Below are 25,607 nucleotides of genomic sequence, written 5' to 3'. Positions count from 1 at the left end.
CTCTCCGCCCCACAGCACCCGCCTCACTTTAGCTCTGACACCCACCCAGTGTCTGCAGCCAGGATACACAGAGGGGCAGGAAGTCCCCTGGGGAGGACAACAGCCACCCCACCCACCACAGGAGAGCCCCTGCAGCACCCCCAGGGGCAGCCTGACCCACACCTGAGCAGGGCACAGGCTGGGGGACAAGCCTGCCCTCCCGGGCTGAGCACGACTGGCTCCTTCCTGTGCCCCTTCCCATGCTGGCCCCCCAGCTCTCCTCCCCGGCCCCCTCCTCGGGGAGTCTCTTGTGGAAGTGATCAGACCTGAAGGGAAAGCTGGCAAGAACCTGCGCCCCACAGCCACTGAGAAGTGCCTTGGATTGGGGGCACGGGGGGGCACCAGCCTGCCCTCCCCAAGTGCCCCCGGTCCCTCCCTTCCCGGTGCCCTGAGCTAGGACCACCCTGCCTGCATGCAGCCCGGCCTGGGGCCTTTCTCGCACTCGGTAACTCCCGGTGTCAATTAGGGAAAGTTAGCGGCTCAGTGGGGACGCCCGTGCTTGAAGGCACGAGAACTCAGTGCACAGAACCATCCAGACCAATGGCAGGACCAATGGGCCCAGGGGACAGTGGGGACCTTTCCTGGAGAAAGGACTACAGGAGGGTCTCGAGAGCAGCTCACACCTTTATTCCCGCTCAGGGTGGGGAGGGGTCTCGCAGCCGACACACAGGGCACGTCCAGGCTGGTGGCGCTCACCTCTTGCTGGCTGCAATTCGAGCACCAGGATGACCGGAGGGTCCCCAGGAGGTGGCCCCTCCCTCCCCACGGTGCCCCTGCTACGCTACCTGGCAGCTTCAGCCACTTGGGGACCTTCCCTAGATCCCTCCTGACCGGCTGGGCCGCTCCGGGGCTGGGTTCAGGGAGCCCCACTGCCCCTGCCTCAGTTGCTGGCTCTGACTCGAGGGGCGCAGGGTCAGGGGCTGGCATCAGGGGTGGGGTTCCAGCAGCCCTGGACATGCACCTGCGGGCAAAAGGCCAGGGTACAGGATGGCTGGCATGCTAGGGCAGGGCCTCTCTGCTCCCCACTGCGGGCACTCACCTGGCCACCAGCACGTCAGCTGCAGATGGGGAGATCGTGTGCTCCAACAGCCGAGGCTCCAGGAAGACACCTGCGGGACACGGAGCACCCCCCTCAGGCTACAGAGACGGCCCCTGCCCACCACTGCTCTGCTCTGGGAGGGGATGGAGCCCTGGCAGGTGGCTGTCCTGGGAATAGGGTATCAGGCACGGGGCTCCCTCCCAGACTGGAAGGAAATCTCCTACTGTGGGGCACACAATGAGCCAGGGGTGGGCAAAGAGAAGGACCCCCACCCACCGGTTGGTTCCTCCGCTCCGAAGTGCACAAGGGCCGCAGGGAAGAGGTCTGCCTGTAGGGAGAACGGGAGGTGGCTCGGCACCAGGCGGGGACCGTAGGTAAGCAGAAAAGCCACGGGACAGACAGGGTGGGCTGCACCCCTCTTTTGTGGTGGCCTTAGAGCCACACGTGAAGCTCGGGGCATTCACCGGGACCAGCCCTCCACAGAAGGTCACAGCCCCGACATCCCCCCCCCCCCCCAGCTAGAGCAGCCTCCCCCAGTGGCAGCCAGGCCAGCTGGGAGACCACAGGGGTCCCTCTGGAGCCAGCCCCAAACACCACACAACAGGAAGCTTTTGGATGTGCGCGCCGTCTCCCAATGAGCTCCTCTCCCGCCCGCCTCGTTCCTGGGGGAGCCAGGCCCGGAGGCCCCACCCTCAGCAGATGCTGCAGAGACGAAGGGGAACGCAGCGAATGCGGGTAGGGGTGTGGAGAGGAGGACGGGGCAGCTTGGATCAAAGAACAGAGCACAGGGGTCTGCGGCTGAGGCCAGATGGGCTGCCTCAGGCTCAGGGCAAGTGCCCAGACCTGCAGACAGCAAGGACCCTTGGCTGGCCGAGGCCCAGGCCCGGGGAGTGGGGGTGTTCCTGGAGCCAAGGGACTTCAGAGTCTGGGCAGGTGCTACCCTGGTCAGCCAGCTCTGAGAGTTCGCTACCCGAGGCCCCAGAAGCCCACAGAGGGCTTCCCTGACGGCACTCCAGGCTGTGACCCCATAGGAAGAGCTGGGCCAGGCTGCGAGCAGTCGCGTCCACAGGGAGCCGCTGCGGGCGGGGGGTCAGGGGGCCATACCCCGTGCCATCAGGGGCCTGGGCGCTGCCTCTCCTGAGTCTCCTTCCCTGGGGGTAGTGGTGCCCAGTTCCTGCTCAGGGTGGGTCAAGGGTGATGTGCCCCCAGGACCCAGCAGGGGGCTCAACTCAAGGCCGCAGGCAGGGGGCCCCAGAGGCCACCACTCGCGTCTGTACCTCAGCGGGCCGGGGCTGCAAACCCTAAAGCGGCCAGAGGGTGCGCGTCCTCGCCCTCAGTGGAAGGGGCAGCCGCCAGGTGAGCCCGTCCCCTCCGCTCTTAGAGAAGCTTCCAAGGCCAAGCCTAGGAACACGGGACCAAAGCCGAGGACGGGCCAGGTCAGAAAACCCCACAGCCCGTTCTGATACCGGATCAAAGCCTTGTTCAGAGGCACTGCAAGCACCAGAAGCCGGGGAGCAGGAGGGGGGCACGGGGACCAAGTGCCCAGCCTGCAGCGGCCCCTCCGGGTACCGCGGCCTTTCTCAGGGAGTACGAGAACGTTCTGTCTGGCTGTGGAGCCTGCGGCTGCAGGGCTTCGAGCCTCGAAGGACCCCGCTCACCAGCCAGGAGTCCTCCGGGGCCCCTGGGGCACCTTCTCCTGACCCCAGCCTCCCACCAGAACGACCCCACTCGCTTGCTGACACCTTTGGGATTCCCACCCAACAAGGGGTGATCACACAGCATGGGAGACCACCGTGACCGGCAGGAGGGAGACCCTGCCCTCCTGTTCAGGCCGAGGTGGTCTACACAGGCCACGGCCATCTTCAGGACTGCTAAGGCTGACCCTGGACCCCACGCAAGGCTGAGGGCAGGAGGTCTGCGGGGCTCAGGACACCACCAGCACTGGAGGCAGATGGACGGGCCCCGAGGGCACCCCCACCTCCTCCCACACCCATCCGCAGCCCCACCTTCCCCAGAACCCCCTCCCCCAGTGGCCAAAAGGGGCAGCTGGGCCCCCGTCCCTCACACCTACCCCAGGCTGTCATTCTCTGGAGCTCAAGACCGGCCCCCCAGCAGCCTCCCTCCCGGGCAGCCAGCAGCCAGAGCACAGCCCTGCCAGGGACATGAAAGCGGGCGGCTTCCGCGCCCACGCCTGCTCAGCCACACAAGGGAGGAAGGCTTCCTTCCCCGAGCCCTGCCAGCTCTCTGATCGCAGGCGGGCGGGGACGCCACCCCGCGTGCGGAGGCCCCCGCCGCTCCAGGCGGAGCCGCCAGATGAAAGGAGACAGCTGCTGGTAGCTGGGGGCAGAGTGTCACCAGGAATCAGGCTGCTGGGGCAGGAGGACAGGCAGCACCCCAGGGCTCCTCGTGGGGGCGGGACTGGGCACCAGTCCCCTCCAGCCCACAGCTTCTCCTCAACGCCCTGTTTATCAACAGGCCGGCCAGCGAGGAAGGGAGGGAAGGAGGCAGGGCGGGACAGAGGAAGAGGCCCAGCGCCTCTGGGGCTCCTGGGGGCTGAGAAGGGGGAACTGGGGGAGTGGGGGGGGGCAGTGCCCTGCCCCCGCCCCCCGGACACCTTCCCTTGGTGAGCTTCCAGCCTCTGCGGGGTCTTGCCCCAAGTCCCCCACAAAGGTGGCAGCCCCAGGCAGGAGGCAGGCCCCCTGCCCCGGCTCAGACCTCGGCAGGGCCTGCCAGCCGCTTGACAAGGCCCGGCCTCTGGTACTAATTAAAATATCTGAGAAGACTTTGAAGGGAAACCAGTAGGCCAAAGGGCTGGGGAGGCCCCAGGCGACCCTCCCAGGAGCAAAGGGACAGGACATTCTGCCTGGTTCTGGAAGGCAGCCCCCAGAGGAGCACACAGAGGCTCCTCACCCCACCTTCAGGGGCTGTGGGGGCCACAGGGAGGATCGGGCAGAAACAGACTCTAGTGGGCAGGGCGCAGCGCGCATTCCCGGCAGAGGCCTCAGGTGCGGGGCAGAGGTGAGGCAGGGAAGCAGGCGGAGCAGCAGTCGCTGCAGCCTGGGGCCAAACCAGTTTGACAACCGCCACCCCAGGGTCCTGCAGGCAGCCAGCCACCTGCGGGGAGGCCTCCGACCCCGCCCTCGGGGGAGCCCCTCTCACCCAGACTCCAGGCCAGGGAGACCCCGGCTCCGGAAGGCAGGCAGCAGGCTGGGCAGGCCCCTCACCGCCGGGGCAGGAAGTGAGGAGGCTGGAAAGCCCCAGCACCGCTGCAGAGGGGCTCTGTGCCCCCCGCACACCCCACCACCCCCCCTGCCCCGTCTGCCCGGCAACAAGGCATCATCACCCGCCCGGCCGAGGCTCGCCCTCCGGAGCCCCCAGCCCCCACGGCCCACCAGAGGGCCGGTACCTGAAAGAGGGTCAGCGTGGGGTCATCCAGGACGGTTTTTGGAGGAGTGATGACTGCAAAGAGAGAGTCGTCTGGGCCAGGAAGCCTTGTCCTCCGCCCCTTGCCCACACTCCCCAGGGATACAGGCCTGAGGAGGTGGGGGAGGCCCAGAGCCCATGGCCTCGGCTGGGGCATTTCCAAGGGGCCCCCTCACCTCGCAGCCCGCTGCCCACCTCTCCGCTGCAGCAAAAACCCTGGCAGGGGGCTTAGGAGTCTGGTGGTCTGGAACCAAGGAACCCAGCCCCACACAGTTCCCCGCCCGACTCCTCCCTCCCCAGATGCCCTTGGAGGGAGAAGCTCCCAGAAGCCCGGGAGAAGGGGGCGAGGCCGGAGGCAAAGGATGCAGGGATTCTGAGGTGGGACAAAGACCAAGCCCCCTTCCCAGTCCCTCGGTCCTTGGACTCGACCTCAGATGCCAGTGGGGCTCCCACGGTGGGGACCACCCCACCCCTACCACGTTGTTTCTAGGGAATAAGCTGCTTTGAGCCCCAGCTGGCGGGGCCGGGGGTCACCGGCACCCAGACCCTGCCGGCTGCGCGCAGGAGGACTGGGGAACTCACACAGGTGGAAGGGCAGCTCGGGGTCCCCGAGGTGGCTCCTCACAAAGGCCCGTAGGTCCCCCACTGGAAGAGGGAGCGCAGGGTAAGCGGACAGCTCCACGGGAGGGCACGGGCCACCTCAAGCCCCCCCCAGGGCTGGCCCCCTACCAGGACGGGACCCGATCGGCCCCACGCCACACAGACCGCCACGACTCTACGGGCGCGGGAGGCCCGGCAGCTCGCCGTCTCCGCCTCAGGCTCTCCAAGACCCCGTTCCCACCCTCAGGCCAGACCGGGGCTCCGGGGCTGGAACCCTAAGCTCATCCCTTCCGCAGTCTTCCGAGATGCCCGGCCTGGCCAGGCCCCGGCCCCGCTGGAGCCTCCCTCCCTTCGTCTCCTGCCCTGCCCGAGATCCAATCCTGAACTCTGCCCTGGGGGGCCCTCGCGGTCGTGGGCAGACTTCACCGAACACCTCACTCAGGACTGGTGACACTGTGTGTCCTCCGGGCGGCGGCCCCAAGCCCAAGACGCCCGCTGCGGGGGGGTGCCGGGCCCGCCCGTGCCCTGGTACTCCTGTCTCACCTGCACCCTGAACAGGCTGACACAGGGGGCACCCCAGCCCTGTGCCCATCCCCGACACGCTCTGCAAGCTCACGGTCCGTCCCACAGACGGCCACGAAGCCAGAAACCCCCATGACCGGAAGACCCGGCACGCGCAGCCCCATGGTCGGGAAGCGAAGCCCGGGGGGGCCACTCACCTGTCTCGCTGGGGCGGAAGCAGCCTTGCAGGATGTAGCGGTCGGGAAACAGGACCCTCAGGACCACCTGGGCCGCGAGGAAGCCACACGTCAGCAGGAACAGCTGAAGCCCGGCCCGTGGCCCCCTCAGGCCCACGACGGCCAGGTCCCCCGAACCCAGCCAGAAGACGCCGGGGCTGGGGCAGGCAGGAGAGCCGGCCACCCCGCCCCAGCCCCCGCAGGCCTGCTCCTGCCTGCCCGACTACGAGGGGCTGGTCGAGCACCACCGTGCGTATTTGTAAAGACACATCAACGCCTGCTTCCATCGTACAACGAGGCAGAACGGTCGTAACGCATGGCCGAACAGGCCTCATGGGAAGTGAGGGGGACCCCAGCGGGGGGCGCGGGGACGGGGCCCACATTCCAGCAGGACACACGCCCAGACGCTCCCCCCCTTCTCCATGCCTTCGGGTAGCGCTCCAGCTTCTCCCTCCTCTGGGCCTCCCTGAAAGCCTTGGTCACCAAGGGTGCTTCTTCCAGACGTTTCCTACGGGGAGAGTGGGTGGGAGCGTGAAGGTCTGGGGTCTCCAGGGCCGACCGAGAGCAGAGGCACCACACACCCACCCGGGCTCCGTGGGCCTCCCCGCCACAGAGGGACGGATGGGACAGGGGGACGAGGGGCCTGTCTGGAAGCCCTGACCCTCAGACGTGCTACTGAGGACGTGGGAGCAGGGAGACGGCGGAAACGCCGATGGCACACCCACCGCTCACTCTTGAGCTGGGCCAAGCGTCTCCTCACGTCGTCCACTGTCACCTCGAAGAACTCGTCCGGCAGCTCTGCAGGCCAGGCCTGGAGCAGCTCCTCCAGGTCGGGGTGGCACACCACGGGGTCCCGATCCACTGGCTGGCGGGCAGAGGGCGCAGCTGACACAGGGCCCCTGGGCCTCACAGCTGGAGCAGCCACACAGACCCCGGAGCCAAGCCCGGACCTCGCCGGCCACCCCGGCCAGTCCGAGGTCAGGGCCAGAGGGCCAGGACTGGACACCCTCCTTCCACACCTCCTGCTCAGCCCCACGGACACAGAGACCCTCACTCACCAGCAGGACGTGGGCCCCTGGACACGGCACAGCCAGGCCCAGCCGGCCAGGTCCCCTCGCACCTGGGGGGCTCCGGGAGTGGACTGAGGGGCCAGCCTCCCCCAGCAGCTCCTGTGCTCACTCCCTGTCTCCAGGAGGGCCCCCCGCTAAGAGGCCGAGGGAGCTGCCTGTTACCAGGGGCCCCCAAATAGGGACAAACTCGGGGAGCAGCACCCTGCTGGAGGCCACACAGGGGCTCCCCAGAAGGGCAGGGGAAGCAATACCCCCGATTAGAGCTTTGGCAGAAACCTGCCCCATGGCCGAGCTGCCCCCGGCCCACCCTCTGACCACCCTGAGGACACAGAAAGGGACGCGTCCCTCCTAACTAGCGGTAACGATGATGAAGATGAGAGGAATCGTGAGGCAGGACTTGCTTGGCCCAAGGCGGTGCCGGGCGGTAACTGCCACCACGAGTCCCATGACCACAGGCTCGGACACCTCTAGGCGCCAAGGCCGCCATGGGGCTGGGCCTGACCAGGGCAGCAAGTTCCAGCCCAGGAGGCCACCCTCTGCCCTCCACCGCCGTCCCGCCCCGCAGCCCAGGCTCACCACCCTCGGACTGACACACCTGACAGGATCTCCAGTCCCCCTGGCCACCCCCGGGGCCGTGACCGTCTACCCCCAGCAGGCCTGAGGTCCCTGCGGTCTGGCCAGTGCCCGGCAGTCCCAGGCCTCACGAGGCAGCCCTCCCCCTGTGAAGGGAGGTAGGTTCTCACCAGGAAGGCCTCTGACCCGGAGGCACAGGGCAGAGCGGCTGCAAAGGGCCGGCCGCAGGGCCCGTAGGTGGCTGGCTGAGGCCCCCGGGGGCTGCCCGCTCGCAGCCACAAGGTTCCTGCGCTGCCGCGGGCAGTCTACACCAGAGCCTCTTGTAACAAGATGCCAGGCGCCAGGCTGCCCCCCACAGCCACGGCGCCTGCATTCCAGAAGGGCCAAGGGCTGGCCTGGGCGCCTGGGGCGGGCTGTCGGGGGGGAGCGAGGGCAGGACGCGGATGCGCCCAGGCTGGGAGCCGGAGCCGCTGCGTTCGCTCAGGCACGAAGCCTGCAGGCTAACGCCCGGCTCGAAGGCCACCCTGTCACGGTTCCCCGCTGGCAGGACCCACCGCAGGCGCACGAGTCGCCCGAGAACCCAGCCGTCTGGTGGCGTGCGGTCCGTGGCGCGGAAGGGAGTCTGCGTGCTCAGACCCCACCGGCGAAGCCAGTCCCAGGGAGCCTGCCCACTGGTTCTCGTGGTCCTCCTGGGCCCTCCAGGGCCTGACCTCGGTGGCCAGGACTCCGGGCTGCCGGCAGTGCTGGTGACCCCAAGGCTCATGGCCCGCTCCCCGGGCCGCTTCCAGAATGGGGGAAGGGACACCAGCAACTGGCTCCATGCAGCTCGGGAGCCATGGACTCCTGGTCACTAAACAAAATGGACAAAACTCTTCTGGGTTTTGGATCTACTTTTGGTTCCTTCTCCCCTCCCGCCTCTCACTCCGCTCCAGAAGCCCGTCTGCCACGCGGAAGCTGGGACCAGAGGGCTGGGAAAGAGCCACCAGCAGAGCCTGGGCACCTCCTAGCGCCCCAGCCCCGGGCAGGCCCTGCCGCATGGGAACAGACCGAAGCCCACGGCTGGGATGCTAGCAAGGACCACCCGCCGGCTCAGTGACAGAGAGAGGCCAGGCAGCTTCAGACACCTCTGCCGGGCCCTTCCCCGGAGAGCATTTCCACGGTGGAGAAGAGGCGCCGGGCTGGGGGCGGGGGGGCGCCAGGGAGGCAGGGGCCCTGGTCCTGCTCCCGCCCGAGGCTCTGCCGGCAAACCACCCTCCTCCACGGTTCCTTCTCCCGCCGTGCCCCATCCCAGCAGTCGCTCCGCGGGGCCCCCCGTCCTGGGCGGGTTCGGGGTGAGGTTTGTGGATGGAGCACAAAGCTCTAGGAGGCATCCTTGGGGAAAGAGAGCACGTGTGGCGGCTGCCGTGAGGGAAAGCCATGGCGGGACGGAGAACGGAGGAACAGAGTGAGCGGGACCAGTCAACGGCCTTAATGCTGCCTGCAAAGTGGGTAACACTGGCCAGAGCCCAGAAGGCTCATGAGAGGGGCAGGAGCACGCTCTGCGGGGGACAATGGCCCAAGGCAGGACAGACACTGGACAGACACACAGCCCATCCAGAGGCGGGGATGCAGGGACCAACCACCCGCCTGGCCGGCCCGAGGAAGACGCCCTGCTTTGCCAGGATGGGACGCAGGAGGGAAACTGCAGGGGGCGGCCGTGGGGCCTTGCCTACCCTTGGCCCCGCGCCAGGCTCGGTGCGGCCGAAGGTAAGGCCCGGGCCGGGGTGTTGAGCCGGCGGGGCCGGGCAGGCTGGGCTGACACCCTCCGGCAGCGGCCAAGCGGCCCCGGGCACCCCAGGCCCCTCCTGCCGGAAGCGGCCTCAAGGCTGCCAAGGCTCATTTTCTTGACAGTAATTTTCCGGGACGTGATGACACAAAGAGAAAAAAATGTAAAAGGGACTCGGGGGTGACCTCAACCTCCGATTTTCCAACGTTCCTGTGAGGGCTCCCATTTGCCTCCCCCAATCCCAGCCCAGACCGTCCTCTGACAATGGTCTTTGGTCAAAGGGAATGTGAAGCGTTTCGCCTTGAGGCTTGGAGCCTAAATGAATCCGGACGCGAGGGCCGCCGGCCAAACCTGCGGAGTTACTCACCGAGCCGGCGCCCTGCGTCCTCCGCGGGGCTGAGCCAGGGGGCGAGGCCAAGCCGCACCAGCGACTCCCGCGAACGCCGGGCAGAGGAAACGGGAGGACGGGGCAGCCGAGCACCAGCCGAGGCCCCCACATGCCCGTGCGTGACCAGACCACCGCCCCGGCGGGCGAGCCTTGGGAGCCCCCAAAGAACTGAAACGAGCGAACGCAGCTGTGGCGTGGGTGTCCGGTGAAGACATACGGCATGAGGTCAGCCACAGACAGGACACCGGCCTGGCGGAGTGGTGCTGGGCGGCCCACAAGTCCCATCAGGGTGGGGACCCGAAGACAGCAGACAGAGCCCTCGGGCCCCGCCCGGCCCCGCCCAGGCGTCCAGGGCACCTCTCCCCAAAATCCGGCTGTGGCAGAGATGGCTGGAGGGGACCTTTCAGGCCATGACTTATCTGCCCCCGGCCTCAGCAGCATCCCGACTACCTGGGTCCCTGGGGACGGCCAGAAACAGCGCACACGACAAGGACACGCTCAAACCCTGCCCCAGGCCCACACGCAGAGGACAGTAGGGTGTGCTCACAGGAGGACGCTAGAAGGTGCCTCAGGACGAGAGGAAGAGGGCAGCAAGGGGCACTGTTCACGGTCACTCTGACCCCCAGGTCCCGGCCAGGCGCCTCCCACCCTCACGCGCTCTAGACCTGCCCACATACCAGGGCACAGCAGTGGCCAGAGACCAGGCTGACACCTGGCTGCACGCAGAGCACCGAGAAAGTCCCAGGCGGATCTCTGAGGAGCAGACCAAGCCCGACAGGGTGAGGGGCAGGCCGGGGAGACTGCCGTCAGCAGCCTGTCCTGCCCAGGGCATCAGGGCCTTTGATCAGAGACCCCCATACTGGCTGGGGGGCTGGGAGGGGGCCCAGCCACGCACAGGGCTGCGGGGCGGCCTCCCGGGCTGACAGAAGGACTTCAAAGGACAGGCCAGGGGCCGCCGGGCAGCCCCCGCCTCTCCCCGCACCCCTCTCTGACGGCCAGTAAAACTACCTTCTAATAATTAACGCTTTGACATCAAAGGCAAGAGCCGCCCGGGTCTGTAAACCATCCCAGTTCTCAGCGGAGGACCTGCCTATATTTTATCCTGTCTCTTCTGACTCTTTATTTAAATCCAAAACCACACACAGGCAAAACATTAATGGGAAACTCGGAAACTCCTTTTGATTACCAAAGTGTACCTTTGAAGTTCCCCCAAAAGTTCCGTTTTGTTCCCTTCTTCCCCCCCCGGGGGGGGCTGAAAAGGGACACAAAGCAGACACCATGTGGCTGGCCAGCCCTCCGGGTGTGGGGCTGTTAGTGACAGGAGGCACGAGGCAGGCGGGTGGGGGGCGCTCCACAACCCACCAGCTGCTGGGACGTCCAGATCAAAGGCACATGCTGCTGGCGGCCAGGCAGCCCCTCCCTGGGACCTCTCCCACCCGGGGGGCCGCTGGTTCAGAGCCCGGGGATGCCCAAGGATCCCAGGCCCAGACAGCAGTCACCTACGGGAGAACAGCGCAGAGCCCCCGGATGCCCACAGGGCCCTCTGCAGCTTCCCAGGGGGTCGGCAGAGCCATGGCCCGGCTGGGCCAGCAGCCCAACAGCCACATGCCCTGTGTCTTCAGGGTGGGGGAAGGGCCAGCCAGCCCTGGCCCCAAGGTCCAGCCCCCAAACACAGGGGTCCCCAGAAGAGCCAGCCCGGACGGAGTCAGACCCCAACCACACAGGTCTGCTTTTGGCCACTGATTCTGGGCCCAGGTCACAAAGGGCATGAGAGCGGGGACTGTGGATGAGTCCCTCACATGGCCCCACCAACGCAGCCCCAGGACGGACCATCATGACACTCGGGACTGGCTCGCTCCCCCACCCCATCCACTCAGCCACGGGTATCTGGCGAGGGAGCAGGAAAAGGCCCTCTGAACGGACGTGGGCTGTCCCATGGCTGGGCCTTCCCCACCTGCCACCCTCCCAGGTCCCCGGGCCCTCTGCAGACCCTCCAGCCTCCCCAGATGTGCGACCTGGAAGCCAGAAGGACCCCAGGAGAGACAAGATGCCAGCGGCGTGTCTCCGCACGAGAACAGACTGCTGTACCCGTGCACGGAGCTCAGCTAAAGCATCGGCTCTGACCCCCAGAGAAGCTGTTCCCAAACAGGATGGCTCCCTCGGAGGCCGGGACGGTGCGACAGGGGGCAGTCCACCCAAAACCTCAGCAGACGCGTGAACTGCAGGCAAGGAGGCCTGCCCGGCATGCCCACTGGCTCCCAGCAGGACACAGCCCACCGGACGCAGGGACGCGGGCTCAGGAACGCAGCCGGCATGCGACAAGCGGTGCCAGGGCCGCCTGCAAGTCCGAAGCCAGTCAACAGGCTGGCCCCGGGCACACGGGGGGCCGGCGGCAGCTCCGGGACACTGCCTGGGACAGGAGTGGTCAGAGCCCGCACTGATGCCCGAGGCCGCCCCCTCCCAGCATGACCACGCTTACGGGGACACCCCGTCACACTGCACACCTACAATGCGGCCTCTACAAGATCCAGGCTGAACAATTAGTTCCCAGAGAAGACACGTGCCCATCACCCTGCCGCCCCCCAACAGGCTCGCCGAGGTCGGGAGGAAGGACCCCCAGCACCCAGCCTGCTTCTTACCGGCTCTGCCTCTGGCCGGGGCTCCTGGCCAGGCCTCGACTTCTTCGGCTTGGAGGGGCCTCCGGGGCTGGAGAAGGACTTAGGCGGTTTGGCTGAAGGCGACATCAGAGACCTGGCTGAGCCGGAGGGGCCCCCCAGTCGCTGCCCGCCACCTGAGAAAGGAACAAAGGGGGCGGGGGCGGGCTCCTTGGAGGTCTGCTTAGCTGGAGCGTCCACACGGCCGGCCCCTGAGATGTCTGCGTCGTCCTGATGGCTCACGTCCCCCCGACTGAGCCCCGCTGAATCCAGTGGGGCCAGAGGGCTGCCGGCAGCCTGGCCAGCCGACAGCGAGGCGGTCGGGCTTCCTGGGGCTTTGCTCCGCGAAACCGCAGCGGAGCTGCATCGCTTCATGGCAAACCTGAGAGTGCAGACCCCGAGCGTGTGAGCACCCCACGGAGCGCCCCTGCCCGCATCTCCCGGCCCCGCACGTGATCCTCTGCCCCCCAGCCAGTGGCTGCGGCACAGGCCCCCGGGGAATGGGCAGTTACGGGGCCAGGGCCCCAGCTCGAGGGGACAGGCACAGTGGGGAACAGGCCACAGTGGGGACGGGCACAGTGGGGGACAGGCACAGTGGGGACAGGCACAGTGGGGGGGGGGGTGCGCATTTTCTCTGCCGCTCTTCTCCGTTTGCCACGCAACGGGACTCTGAGTCCCCACCTGATGATGGCACTGCCCCCCGTGAGGCCAAGGGACTTGAGCGTCGTGGCCTGCAAGGAGGCTCTGCCGGTCACCTGTGAGGATGGAAGAGGACACACGGCTGACCCCTCGTGGACAGCGTTCCCCCACCCGGCCGCCCAAGACCAGGGCACCTCCCGCTGGCTCCCTTCACCTACTGTCACCGCTGGCCCCACAGGGGCCCCCAGCCAGCCCGTGGGGGACACCAGCTCCCAGCAGGCTCGGGTCCTGCTTCCTGCAGCCCGACCAGGCCCCGAGCGTTTGCTGGCTGGTGGGCAGCCACCTCGCCCACCTCACCCCAGCCGTGGCCCGGGCAGGCACGGCTCAGGCCCGAGTTAGCCACGTGTGGCCTACTGGCCACCTCTGCGGGTTGACCCAACCATGAGGGCCTCCATCCAGGCCCAGGTGCCCGAGGTCCAGCGCCTGTCTCCTCTGGGGGAAGATGTGTCCCCCCGGGACCCCCCCCAGACAGCCCTGGGACCCCCTCCCTCATAGCCCGTGCTGGGGAACCTTGAGTGGGGATGAGCAGGGAAGCAGGTCCCATCCACACCGGGGCCCCTTGGGGACAGCGGCCACCCAGGGCCAGGGAAGGGTGCTTGGCCAGGGTCAGAACAAAAAGCCCCTGTGAGCCAGGGGACCCAGCGCCAGGAGGGTGCCCCGCCACAGGCGGGCGGGGACAGGCTACACCCGCACTGTGCTGCGCTCAGTTTTGAAAAAGATCAAAACAAGGAGCAGAGCAAATATTTATTAAAATGAAACCACTTTTGTGACTCTCAGGCTCTGAGAGACGCTGGGAAAACAAACAGGGCGTCGGGGAGGTTTGGGGAGCGGCCGGGCGGCCCGCGGTCAGAGCCAACAAGCCGGCACTCTGCTTTTTTCCATGAAACACATCGTGCTTTCAGAGCCTGTCTCCCCGGCCGCTGCTTTGAAGGCGGGTCTGAGAGAGTGAATTTTCCAGATTGGAAAGCAGGGCCGGCCCGTGTGGTGACTTGGGGGCTGGCGGTGGGGGCCGGGCTGGGCAGGCGGGGCGGGCCGCTCACCTACCTCATCCCTCATGTACACACAGACCGGGCTGGCCTCGCTCGGCTGCTCCAGGCACTCCCTGCGGGGCGAGCAGAGGAAAGCTCACAGGCCAGCCATGGGAGCCCCCCAGCCCGGAGCACCCCCAGGGCAGCCTGGCAGGACAGCGCGATGAGGTCCACTCTGGCCCCCTCAAGGCCACCAGGAGGAGACAGCCAGCCGCTGGTGGGGAGCCACCTGCCCGAAGGGCCTGGGGGTGTTTCCCAGCCGCCGGCTCAGAAAAGACCGGCCACCTGCCAGACACGCCTGGGCTCACGGTCCACCGCGGCGGGTCGACCATGAGAAAGCAGCCCAGAGCTCTGGGCTGCTAGCAGAAGCCATGCCCCAAGAGCACTGCTGACCCCTGAAGGGCCGGGAGCAGCTCAGGGCAGGCACCCATTAAGTGGACTTAATGGGGAGAGTGTCTGGTCCCGGAGGCCACAAGCACATGACCCTTCCCCCCGCCCCAGGTCCAGGCCAGGGGCAGAGAGCACTGGTCTTCGAGCTGCACGCGGGCATGTCGGCCTGCGGCCCGCACCCAGGGCAGGAGGAGCCGTGACGCAGGAGGATGGCAGTGACGCCCCCCAGCGTCAGACCCTCACACCCAGGTGGCCGAGCAGCATAAGGCAGAGGACTCCCTACAGCCGCCGAAACCCACGTCACCGAAAAGCCGTCCAAGCAGAGGCTGTGGCGGGCGCGGGTGTCGGCAGAGCCGTGCACACACCCCAGCCGCCGGCACACACAGGCTGGGCGCCGGGCAACGCGGGGGCAGATGGACCGAAATGCCACGAACGCTCCACGTGCTCCACTCAGATGGCAGCAGGCATCCTCTCCTCGTAAGCGGGACCCCCAGACAGAAGGGAAGAGCCCCCCAGAGGGATAGCTGGACAGACAGGCATGTGGGTGTACACGCGTGTGTGCGCGCACACACACACACACACGCACACACCTGCCTGCGCAACACTGGGCCCCCAACTCCTGCCGCGTGGCCCCACGCTGACCGTGAGGTTCCCGGGTGCAGGCGACCCGAGGCCTGGCTTTGGCCCTTCAACTGCTGGTGCCAGAGCAAGGGGATGTTCCCATCGTGTCGCTGCAACATCGGGCCCCGTAACCGCCAGTTCAAGACCACACCTGGAGTGCCCCATCTGGTCCCCCTCCTCCAAACAGGGCCCACCGGAGTGGCAGGCCACGCAGTGAGGCCCCACCAGGGCCCGGAGCTCAACACGCAGACATGCCTGGACCAGAAGACCGGCAGCTGAGCTAGAGACCAGAAGCAACAGGAACCCCGGCTGCCCACAGACACTCCGGACGTACCCCGGCCCCGAGACCTGGGATCCAATCCCTGGCCCAACTCAGCGTGGTGTTTCTCCTCTTTCTCCTGTTTGCTTCCAGGATCTGCGTTCACGTACGGCCCAGAGCAGAGAACTCCAGTCCAGAGCCAGCTACTACGACCCGCGAGGGAGAGGTGGCCCTGCTCCCGGCCGGGCGGGGAGCCCTGCTGCCCCCCGGCTAACAGCCCCCCATGGAGCTCACCCCATGCTCTACTCACACCCGTGCCTACATTGCAGCTGCCCCCAGACAAGGCTGCCGGAATGCACCAGAGCAAAGCAGGGAGGCTGGCTACGGGAGGTACGACCTTGCAGGCACAGTGGGGCCAGGGGTGCCTGCCCACCAAGATCCCAGGCCTCAGGAAAACAGAGGACCCCAAAAGGGGTCCCCACACACTCTTCTTACTGAAGACCAAACAGAGGAAAAGTGAAGGGACCTCAGCCGACGGAGATGTGCCCAGCCAGCAAGGTCCTGGGGCAGAGAGGAAGGGAGGGGGTCCTGGAGCCGCCTGGACTCAGGAAACTGGCCGGCCACACGCTGGCCATGCCGACACCCGGCCCACCCAAGGGAGTCCTCTCTGCACTCACAGGACCTCTGGTCGGGCATACTTTCTCCAAGTCTGGCTCTGGGCACCTGATGTCCCCACAAATCACAAACGGAGGGGAGGAGAGCCCTGCCCAGGGAAGGCCTGCCTGCCTGCCTCTGTGCCCTCGAGGCCCCTGGACATCAAAGGCAGCCCGTCTTTGATGTGTGGCTCCCCCAGAGGGATCGGGTTCCCTGGTGGGGATCTGAGGGCAGGCCTGTAAACAAGCCAGGGGAGGGGCAGCCGCAATGGCTTCCAGACCTTCCCAGCCAATGAGCAGAGCTCTGTCTCCAATACAGCAGACCGGGATGGTCCAGAGCTTTGGCCCGGCGCTCCCTGCAACAGAGACCCCAGCAAAGCCCCGAGACTCTCAGAGGAGGCTGGGCCAGGGGCCTCCTGAAGGCGAGCCCAGTGTCCGACTTGCTCCCATGCCCCATGCTCAGGCAGAGCCACAGGCAACCCTCGAGGCCGGGCCTGGTGCGGGGGGCCTCCATGGGCGCCTGCCCGCCCCTCGTCAGATGCTGCCCCAGACCCGCAGGAAGGCGCCAGCTCCGTCCAAGGCCAGCAAACCCGCTCCTCTGGTTGGGCCAGAGCCCAGCGGGCACGGCCGGGCAGGGCAGACGTGCTGTTGCCGTTGGCTTCGTGGACGTTCTTCACTCACCACGAACGTGCTGGCAGCCCGAGCAGGAGACGTCCATCCACCCAGGGCCGGCTCCCAGCAGGGCATTGTGCTGGGGCTCAAGCCAGGTCTCCGGAGACCCTATTTGCCTCACCTCCGTGGGCCTGACCAAGCCCGGCAGGTACAAACACGGGTGTTGCCAACACAAACCCAGCGCCACCGCCTTCCCCACGTCAGCACAAAAGGGACAAAACCCAACCCAAACAACAGGGCCGGCTTTCAGGCACAGCAGCCACCGGGAGGCCCAACTCGGGCAAGGCCACATCCCAAGGGGCCAGACAATGCATACCCCAACACAGAGATGGGGTCAGGGCCGGGAGGAGCCACGGGGTCCCTCTCCAGGGTGGACGGGGCAGGGGTGGTTTCAAGAAGGAAATTTCCTTCCCAAGGAAGGACACGGGCGGTGGCCAAGAACGCTGACACCCTCCTCAGTGTGACCCTGGGCTCGTCCCCAAGCTCACAGCAGGCCCCTGCAGCCCACTGTGCCCCGGGGTCACACAACACGGAGGGAGCCATGCACACAGCCTGCTCTTCCCAGGGACATCCGAAGCCGTTTCCTGCCAGTGCGACAGACGACGCTGAGAGCTCAGGCTCAGCCACGAAGCCCGGCGGGGAGCAGAGGGACCCCAGACACCGGGCAGCAGTCCGGGAGTCGCAGGCCCGGAGCCCCTCTCCCTGGGGCTCTCCCTGCCTCAGAGAGCTGAGAAGTAAGGAGGACCGGCCAGTCCGTTCGGAGGCCAGCGCTGTCTGCGGCGGCCCCCAGTCCTGTGTGGGCGCGGAGCACGAATACAGCTACAGCCCACGGGGAGACCAGTCCAAGAGCGAGACACGCCAGATTTCAAAGCCCTCCGTCCGACAGGGAATGTAAAAATACCTCATTTGCCTGTGGATCACATGTTCAAAGCCCAACGATCTGGACACACGGGGTCAAGTCCATCAAAGTCCTAAGATTAACCGCACCTGTTCTCACTGTTCTTTTGATGTGGCTGCCTGGAAACTCGGCCTGACCTCCGTGGCCCACACATGTGGCACAGGTGGCATGTCCGGTGGCCGGTTAGCTGATCCAGATGCTGGTGGGCAGGGCAGGGCAGGGCCACCGTGCAAAAGAGCCACGCCCCCGGCCAGCAGTGGCCCCCAGAAGCCGTGCTCCCTCTGCCGGCGTCCTGGCAAGTACGGCACGCCGCCGCCCTTGGAGGCGGACCTCTCCCCGAGAGCACCGGCGAGGAGAACCGGCCCCCGTGCTCATCCCACTCTGCGCAGACCTGGAATTCCCAGAGCCGCCAGCCTCCAGCAGAGTCCACGTGCGTTGACCCCTACGAGGGTCTGTCGGGGGACCACGCACGGGTGCACATCCACAGTGTCCCTGCCTGGCGGGCCGCCCCCACGTGGCTCCAGTGTGTATCACCAGCTAACTGGGCACAGGGCCAGGACCTGGGGAAGAAGCTGCCCCGTCCCCTCTCACGTGAACCCCACTCTGTGGTTAGTGAACGCCAGCTCCCGAGAGGTGTGCAGAACCTCAGAGACCAGGCTCAGCGCGGGGCCTCTCTGCTGGCCTCGCCTTCTGCCCCTAGAAGCTGGTCAGCAGGGACCTGGGGGCCCGGTCGGGCAGCTGGACGGTCTGTTCCTGCTCTCCGCGGAGCTGGTGGCACATGGTGGGCGCAGCCGCACATCGCAGCCACGGACAGGCACTGGGAGCGCAATGCAGAGAGGACACACAGCCTGCTCTGGACGCCACGAAGGACAGCCACGCGGGCGCATGTTCGCGGATGCCCCGCTGCCAACTCCAACCGCGCAGCTCCTGCCGGGGCGAGCCCCCACCTCCCCAGAGCCGCCACCCCTCAGCTCCCTAAACCCCATCGGCAGCTTCCCCTCCCGAGAGGCCGGTCTGTGTCCTCCTCCGTTTCTGTCCCCCAGCTGGCCAGGCACCAGGTCCTGCGTGTCGCCACGGGGGACGCAGATTCCTTTAGGATTTCAGTTTCCCGGGGTGCCTTGGGGGCTCCGTCAGTTGAGCATCTGCCTTCGGCTCTGGTCATGATCCTGGAGTCGCGAGATCAAGTCCCCCACCAGGCTCCCTGCTCAGCGGGGAGGCTGCTTCTCCCTCTGACCCTCCCCCTCTCATGCTCTCGCTCTCATTCTCTCTCTCTCAAATAAATAAATAAATTCTTCAACAAACAGAAATGTCGCATTTCCAGTGCGGCTCGTTCTGTTCTCCTCCTGGTGGACCCCATCTGCCCTTCGGTGGTGCGGTCTCAGCAGCGTCCTCAGACCACGCACAAGGGGCAAACGTGTGAGCTTTCAGGCCCGGAGATGGCTTTGTTCATCCTCACGCTCACAGGTACCTCGACAAATAGATAGTTCTGGAACAAACACTTCCTACAGGTCTGGAAGGCACTGACCAGCTTCCCGGCGCTGCGGCTTCCTGCAGGCCTGCCCATCTGAGCATCGAGAACGGACCCTCTGCCCCAGCTCCCGTGGCTCCACGGTGGGGGGGTCCGTCAGGCACAAGCCCCCGTGTGTGCGCCGAAGCTCATGGGTCTGAGCACGCACTGTCCGGCTCACTTGCCTGTGGGAGCCACTGGGGGGAGGGGACATGCACGCTCACGTGATCCCCCCGTTCTCTAAACAGCACCTCTGGTCCAGAGAGCCCTGAGCACCGCCTCCAGGACCAGCAGCGCCAGCGGGAGGGAGCGAAGGCCCCGCCTGCCTCCTCTATCACCCACCTTCCCCTCCTGCCTCGCCGCCTCGCCATCGCCCACCCCTCCCTCCGCCTGGCACCACCACCGCCCGGGCTCTGAGCCGCAGCTTCACGCCGTCCTTCAGTGCTGGTCTAGCTGTCTTCCAGGAGGAGGATGGAGACACGCTCCGTTCCACGAACTCGTCCTGTTCGTTTTTGCCGCGGGGCCCTGACGCCTGCCGTCCCCTGGGCGCAGAAAGCTCCTTCCCAGATCCTGGTGCTGCTGCTCCTGAGCCCTCCCCCCCACACACACCCAGGAAATGCCGCCCTGCCGCCTCCCAGGGCGCCCTCCCTTCTTCTCTGTGACATCTTCGGGTAGCTCTGTGCACCTGCCTATCCGCTCCGGAGCCCATCTCGGTGAGCTCGGTGAGGCAGCCCCGCCTGTCCTGAGTGGTCCTGACGGAAGAGGGACAGACAGACACAGCCGTTGAGGGCAGGCACCTGCGGCCCCGGAGCCGAGCTCTGACGTCCCATCCTTCTTCTGAAAGTAAGGGTACCAGAAGCCCAGCCTGGCCCAGCCAACAGGAACTGCGCCCAGGTCAGGCAACAGGCACCAGCAGCAGCGCGGGGAGGCCACCACTGCCGCGGACCAGCGACGCGGGAGCGCCCGGGGAGCACGCGGAGGCTGGCGGAGAGGAGGCAGCCCTGGCTGCCGGGGCCCAGGCTCGGGGGAGCGGAAGGTAGCCACCTGGCCTGGCCCCAGCAGCCACAGCACTAAAAGGACCAGCACGTCAGAAATGGGAAGAGGAGCCCCAGTGGGACAGCTCAGCTGGGGGGGAGGGAAGGCAGGAATCAGCTGCGGGGACCACAGGGGCTGCGGTCAGACCAGCAGGGGCTGTCCTGTGGTGAGGCTCTGTCCCCAGGAGAGCCCTACCTGGAGGCCCCCCGTCCACAGACACGCCTCAGGGCCAGACCTGTTCTCGCACGGGACACACGTTCACTCGCCCCATCCTCACATCGCCCGCGGGAGCCCCCCAGACGGCCGGCGACCGGCCGGGGCCACACACGGAGCACCGCACCCTCCCACGGCCCTCCCACGGCCCTTCCACTGTCGCAAGCGGACGAAGACTTCGAGCCAAAGTGACAGACCAGAAAGCAAAGGACTGCCACTCTGGCACACGCAGAAATGACGTTTACGCGGTTCACCACGCGGTGAACACTGACACGCCGAATGCGACGAGATTTTCTCTTTACACAGGACGTGGTTCCATGATAAGAAGTTTTATACCCACACCCCTGGTCCACTGAGGAGCCCAGAGCCCCCGTTCCCCTCACTGCTAACTGAGCCCCCCATGATGAAAGAAGCACGGCTCTGCCCTTCCAAGAGGACGTGGACGGCACCACGGGTACGACAGGAAGCCCAGCAAGAATGAGCCGCGGGCAGCCAGCACCCGCCGGGGCAGCAAGCGGACAGGCGGCCGCTTCATCTGAAACCGATGCCCTCACCAGGACCACAGCGCCCAAGAGGCGCGGCCTCAGGCCACGGCAAATCTCAGGGCTGTGGCTCCGGAGCAGGCCCCCGGCCCAGCAGCACCCGTTCCGCACAGCGGGGCAGAGCCCGAACCTGCTCACCGGCGCTCACCTGGTCTGTGCAAAATGGCTGAGCAGCTCCCAGAGCGTCTGGCCCGAGCAGAAAGTGTCTTGCAACCGAGAGCCGTCGTCCAGCTGCAGAGCGATGCGAACCTGAAGGCACGGGCGCAGGACACCAGTCAGGAAGGAAAGCGGCCGTCCTGCCCCAGACCTGCGTCCACGTCTCAGGGCACAGGTCAGAAAGCCCTGTCCCTCGGGGCTGCCGGGATCGCGTGGGCATGTGGGAAGCCGCCCCGAATGCGGCAAACGTCTGTCGCCGCGCTGGAAGCTGCCGGAATCGGGGCCGGCCCGTCGCGCAGCCACAGACGAGGAGCGCGCACCCCCCGAGGTCTCTCCGTGAACCAGCTTCGGGCATGACAACTACCTCTGTCAGTGGGGACGTGGGTCCACCTCTCTCGTCCCTCTGCTGCGTGACAGGCACACCAGGGCACGCGTGCTCAGAGCCCAGCGGCGAGTGTGTGTCCGACACCCACCAGAACCGCCCCCAGCCCCACTGCGGCCGTCTCCACCTGTGATAACCGTGGGGTCGTCCGCCTCAGTCTCCAGAACCTAAGAGTCACTGATCTGGTGGAGAGCCGCAGGCCGCAGTCAGAGACTCGGGCCGTGGTCCCAGCGAGGCCTGGGAGGTCCAGGGTGAAGCCTGGGCCCCTGGGCCACCGTCCTCCCCAAACTAGGCTGCACGCAACATCCCATGGGACTCTGCAGGCTCCAGACAATTCCACGAGCACAATCATCAGGCCGGGCGAGTGCTGCTGACAGACACAGCGCCAGCGAGCTCACCCAAGAGATAAAAACCCCGAACGAAGACTGAGAAGGCTCATTTCCCACCCACAGCTGACCCCGGATGGCGCAGAGCATGGGGACACGGGCCTCACTGGCACACCCCCTCCATGTACCCTCACACTCCTATGACGGCGGCCTCCCGCAGCCCAAACAGCCTGAAGAAAAGAGCCAGAGGGACACCTGGGTGGCTCAGTGGGTTAAGCCTCTGCCTTTGGCTCAGGTCATGATCCTGAGGTTCTGGGATTGAGCCCCGCATGGGGCTCTCTGCTCAGCAGGGAGCCTGCTTCCTCCTCTCTCTCTCTGCCTGCCTCTCTGCCTACTTGTGATCTTTCTGTCAAATAAATAAATAAAATCTTTAAAAAAAAAGAAAAGAGCCAGAGACAGCACCCGCCCCCTGAAAGCCACCTACCATGTTCTCGGGGCCCTCACGGCTCCGGGAGATGGGCACCATCTCCAGCTTGGCATTGTTGGGCAGGTTGGCAAATCTCCACTGGAGAGAGAGGTCAAGCACATTCCTTTGAAACCTGCAAAACAGGCCACAGCTCGCGGGCTGCCTGACACAGTCCGGCATTCACACGGTGCTGCCACAGCCCCACTAGGAGCAGCGGCCCCCCGGCAGTGCCCCCCGGCTGCGGGAACGGCAGAACAGCCTGCAAGCCGGCGGGGACACAGTGGGCCCCCATCTGCAGCGGGTCTTCCGATGGAAAAAGAAAGCACAGACTGATTCAGCTTTGAGTGTACAAGGACAGAGCAAGAGGGAGAAACCAAAAACGGGTCACCGTCTGGGGCAGACCAAGGGGCTGTCTGCCCCCACCAGGCGTGAAGCAGCAACAGGCCCAAGTCCAGGCTCAAAAAAATAAAAACACACCCAGGGGTGACTAAGGGCGTGCACCTGGCTCTGCTCAGAGGCTCTCACCTGCTTCTGGCAGGTGGGGGGAGGGGCGGGGGCACAGAAAGAGCACAAGGCTCGGTGACAGCATGGCAGGGGACAGCCAGTATGGAGCACAGACCCGGGATTCTCAGTGGCAGCATGGGTGAGGCCCAGGAGAGCAAGCGCCCGCACCAAGGGGTGAGCATGTCGTCCCTGACGTGAAGACAACCACACCATCGCGACAGGCGGCTAAGGCAAAAAGTTCTCCGGTGGAACTGAAACCCACACCCGACCAAAGCAGGGTGCTGGCCCTTTTGTAGCTTCAGACCACTTGGGAATCCGGTGGAGCCCCTCTCCAGAAAAACGCCCACACATGGAGACCCACGCGTGTGACTACACGGCCGCGAGGCCCCCCACCCCACCCCCAGCTTGCAGGGGTTTTCCTGTTTCTGCAAGACCACGTCCTCTTGCCCTCAGAGCCCCACCAGGAACTTATACAACCAAATGCACAAAAACTCTGCGGAGACCCCTAAAAAGGACACATCCCCAACCTAACGCCAGAACTGGGAATGGGACCTTACTTGAAAATAAGGGCTTGGCAGCTAAAACTGAGTTAAGGATCTGGAGATGAGGTCATCCTGGACTGGGGTGGGCCCTAAATCCAATGACAAGTGTCCTCACAGGAGACAGAAGAGGAGAAGACACAACAGAGAGGGAGAAGGCCACGGGCAGCCACAAGCCAAGGAGCCCGTGTGGTCCGGAGCCAGCAGCAGGTGGGAGAGATGACGGAGGCTCCTCTCCTAGTCTTGCCAGCAGAGTGGCCTGCCCACGCCTTGACTTTGGGCTTCTGTGAGAAAATGAACGTGTTGGCTTACGGCCCCAGGCAGGGCGCTGGGCACGGGTGGACAGAGTTGGACCCTAGCAAACTCACTTGAGATCGTATTCGCTGGGGTTGAAGTCCTGTCGCCGGCATGTGTCCTCCAGAACCTAGGAGTCAGACCACAGGCCCGTGAGCCACTGTGTCGCGCCGGCCACTGGGCTGGCAGGCACACAGTCCCTCTCCGCGAACCAACGGGCTGTGCACTCGACAGGCCCACACCCCTCCCCTGCCACGCCTGTTCACCGCGCCCGGCACCGGGCCTGCCCCCAGCACCCGGCCTGCGGGGCAGCCCCCACCACACACCTCTCGCTACGCACGAGGCCCCTCCGCCGGCTGCGCGTCACCGTCCTCCCCACCGGCCGCCGGCACAGACGGCCCCCGCCCCCGGGCCCCGCGAGTACGCGGCTCAGGCCGCCGGCGCCCCACGCTGGGGGCTGCTCCCCGCCCGGCCTGCACAGCGGGGCCCGGGGCGCTCCCTGCGGCGGCGGCTGCCCCGCACCGAGCGCACGAGTGACTCAGCAGGTCAGTTTCCAGGCGCCACGGTCGCACGCCCGGGGACACCGGGCCGGGGATACGGCTCGGGGCTCCGCTGCGGACTCCGTGGGGCGGAAAGAGGTGCCGCGCCCACACTCCCGCCAGCCCGACCTCAGTCCCGCAGCGACCCGCAGAGCCCCCTGAACCCCAAGCCCGGCGCGGAAGGGGGCGGGCCCGCCGCGCCAGGAGGCCGCTCATTGGCCGCCGCGGGTCCCGCCCCCTCAAGCCCCGCCCCGCGCCACCCCCCCCCTCCCGTCCCAACCGCAGGCGCGGGCCCGGCGCCGCCCGCCGCCCGCCCGCCCGCCAGCCACTCTCCCGGCCGCAGCCGCCGCCCGCCGCCGCCGCACCTGCAACAGCACGGTGCTCGGCGTCACCTTCACCGTGTGGCGCCGCCCGTTCGGGGCCAGCACCGACACCGCGGAGCCCCCTCCGCCTGCCGGGGCCGCCATCTTCCGTTCACGTGACCCGCCGCCGCCAGGCTGGCGTCAAACCACTTTCTCGCTAACAGCCGGGACGCACAGCCACGCGGTGGCGGGGCGGGGCCTGAGGGGGCGGAGCTCGCGCGCGCTTCCGGGCCCGCCGCGACGTCCGGGCCCCGCCCCCGAGGTCCGGGCTCCGCCCCCGAGTCGGGCCCGCGCCGGGGCGCGTTCGCTGAGCTGCGGAGATCTCTGAGCCCGTGTGGTCCGGCGCCAATACCCCAGCGGGCGCCTCGTGGCTGTGGGCCGCGAGCTCGCGTGGCCTGGGCTCCGGGTCCCCCACGGGCCACCGCGCCTCGCCGGCCTGCGCCTCTCTCGCCCTTCGGCCCCGGCGCCCGCCGACCTGCCCCTCCTTCCTGCCCACTGCCCTCAAGTCCCCCGCGGTCACTCCGTCTGCAGCCCTGGGGCGTGGCGTGAAGGTCAGGAACCGGCTCGGGGTAAAGGCCGGCCAGAGGCTCCAGACCAGAGAGAGTGCAAGTCCGAGTCCAGCGCTCTACAGGCTCGGTGCTGGGCTCGCAGTCACCACCGGCCCTGAGCCAGGACGTGTCCCCCAGCCCAGCCCACCGCAGGGGGAGTCTATGGAAGGTCCGGAGGATGGGCGCGTGGGATCCTCCCCCCCTCCTGTGGGGGTGCTGTCCCACCTCGTGTAGGTGTCCCACCCACCTCTTGCGTACCCACATGCCGACCAACGCAGACCTCTGCATGCACATGTAGGGAAACTGAGGAAGCTCCAGGGACACTCATAGTCTGGCCTTAGTCCGGGATCCAGGCAGCAGTAAGGCTCAGTGGAACCTGAGTGTCCCACTGAGCCCTCTCACTGTCAGTGAGCCCCTCCCCCGAGGCCACAGAGCATCAGGGGACACCGGAGATGTCGCTGGGGAGGCACCTGGGAGGTCATTTGGTCAAGCCCCAATACCAGCCACAGCCAGGTCCTCCCTGGCTCAGGGACAACAGCGGCTGCTCTGTCCCTTCCTTGCTATCGCCTTGTCCACGCCTGCCTGCTCTCATGGGTCTCACTGTCTGTTGTGGGGCCGGACACACTGGGGCTTAGAGCACACCCTCTTGGGGCCTTTGTGGTTGCTGTGGGGTCAAGCTCTCCCTC

General features: G+C 66.6%; 1 protein-coding gene across 3 annotated transcripts; it reads right to left on the bottom strand.

Annotated features, from left to right (window-relative positions):
• Window positions 1-645: 645 nt before the first annotated feature.
• Window positions 646-24,796, bottom strand: ASPSCR1 (ASPSCR1 tether for SLC2A4, UBX domain containing). Of its 3 annotated transcripts, none has more exons than XM_045984194.1 (16): window positions 24,377-24,790; window positions 23,547-23,602; window positions 22,154-22,268; window positions 20,954-21,054; window positions 14,032-14,089; window positions 12,970-13,043; window positions 12,274-12,670; window positions 6,564-6,703; window positions 6,265-6,346; window positions 5,821-5,887; window positions 5,084-5,146; window positions 4,485-4,537; window positions 1,355-1,406; window positions 1,079-1,148; window positions 825-1,000; window positions 646-745 (listed from the first exon to the last, which is right to left on the bottom strand). In XM_045984194.1, the coding sequence occupies exons 1-16, from the start codon at window positions 24,476-24,478 to the stop codon at window positions 732-734; spliced, it is 1,620 nt and encodes a 539-aa protein (XP_045840150.1). In that variant the 5' UTR covers window positions 24,479-24,790; the 3' UTR covers window positions 646-731. The 3 variants fall into 3 exon arrangements, with proteins under 3 accessions (XP_045840150.1, XP_045840151.1, XP_045840152.1); XM_045984195.1 differs by lacking the exon at window positions 24,377-24,790 and adding an exon at window positions 23,799-24,191; XM_045984196.1 differs by lacking the exons at window positions 646-745; window positions 4,485-4,537 and having other exon boundaries at window positions 861-1,000; window positions 24,377-24,796.
• Between the last annotated feature and the right edge of the window lie 811 nt (window positions 24,797-25,607).

Source organism: Meles meles, chromosome 18, assembly GCF_922984935.1.
Source record: "Meles meles chromosome 18, mMelMel3.1 paternal haplotype, whole genome shotgun sequence".
Lineage (NCBI taxonomy): Eukaryota > Metazoa > Chordata > Mammalia > Carnivora > Mustelidae > Meles > Meles meles.
This window is presented reverse-complemented; position numbering and strand designations above follow the sequence as displayed.

Coding starts and splice junctions, on each gene's coding strand:
- ASPSCR1 (XM_045984194.1), bottom strand. CDS start 24,478: ATGGCGGCCCCGGCAGGCGGAGGGGGCTCCGCGGTGTCGGTGCTGGCC. Junction 4,538..5,083: donor CGAGCTGCCCTTCCACCTGT/GTGAGTTCCCCA, acceptor CTCTCTTTGCAG/TCATCACTCCTCCAAAAACC. Junction 1,001..1,078: donor GCTGACGTGCTGGTGGCCAG/GTGAGTGCCCGC, acceptor TTTTGCCCGCAG/GTGCATGTCCAGGGCTGCTG.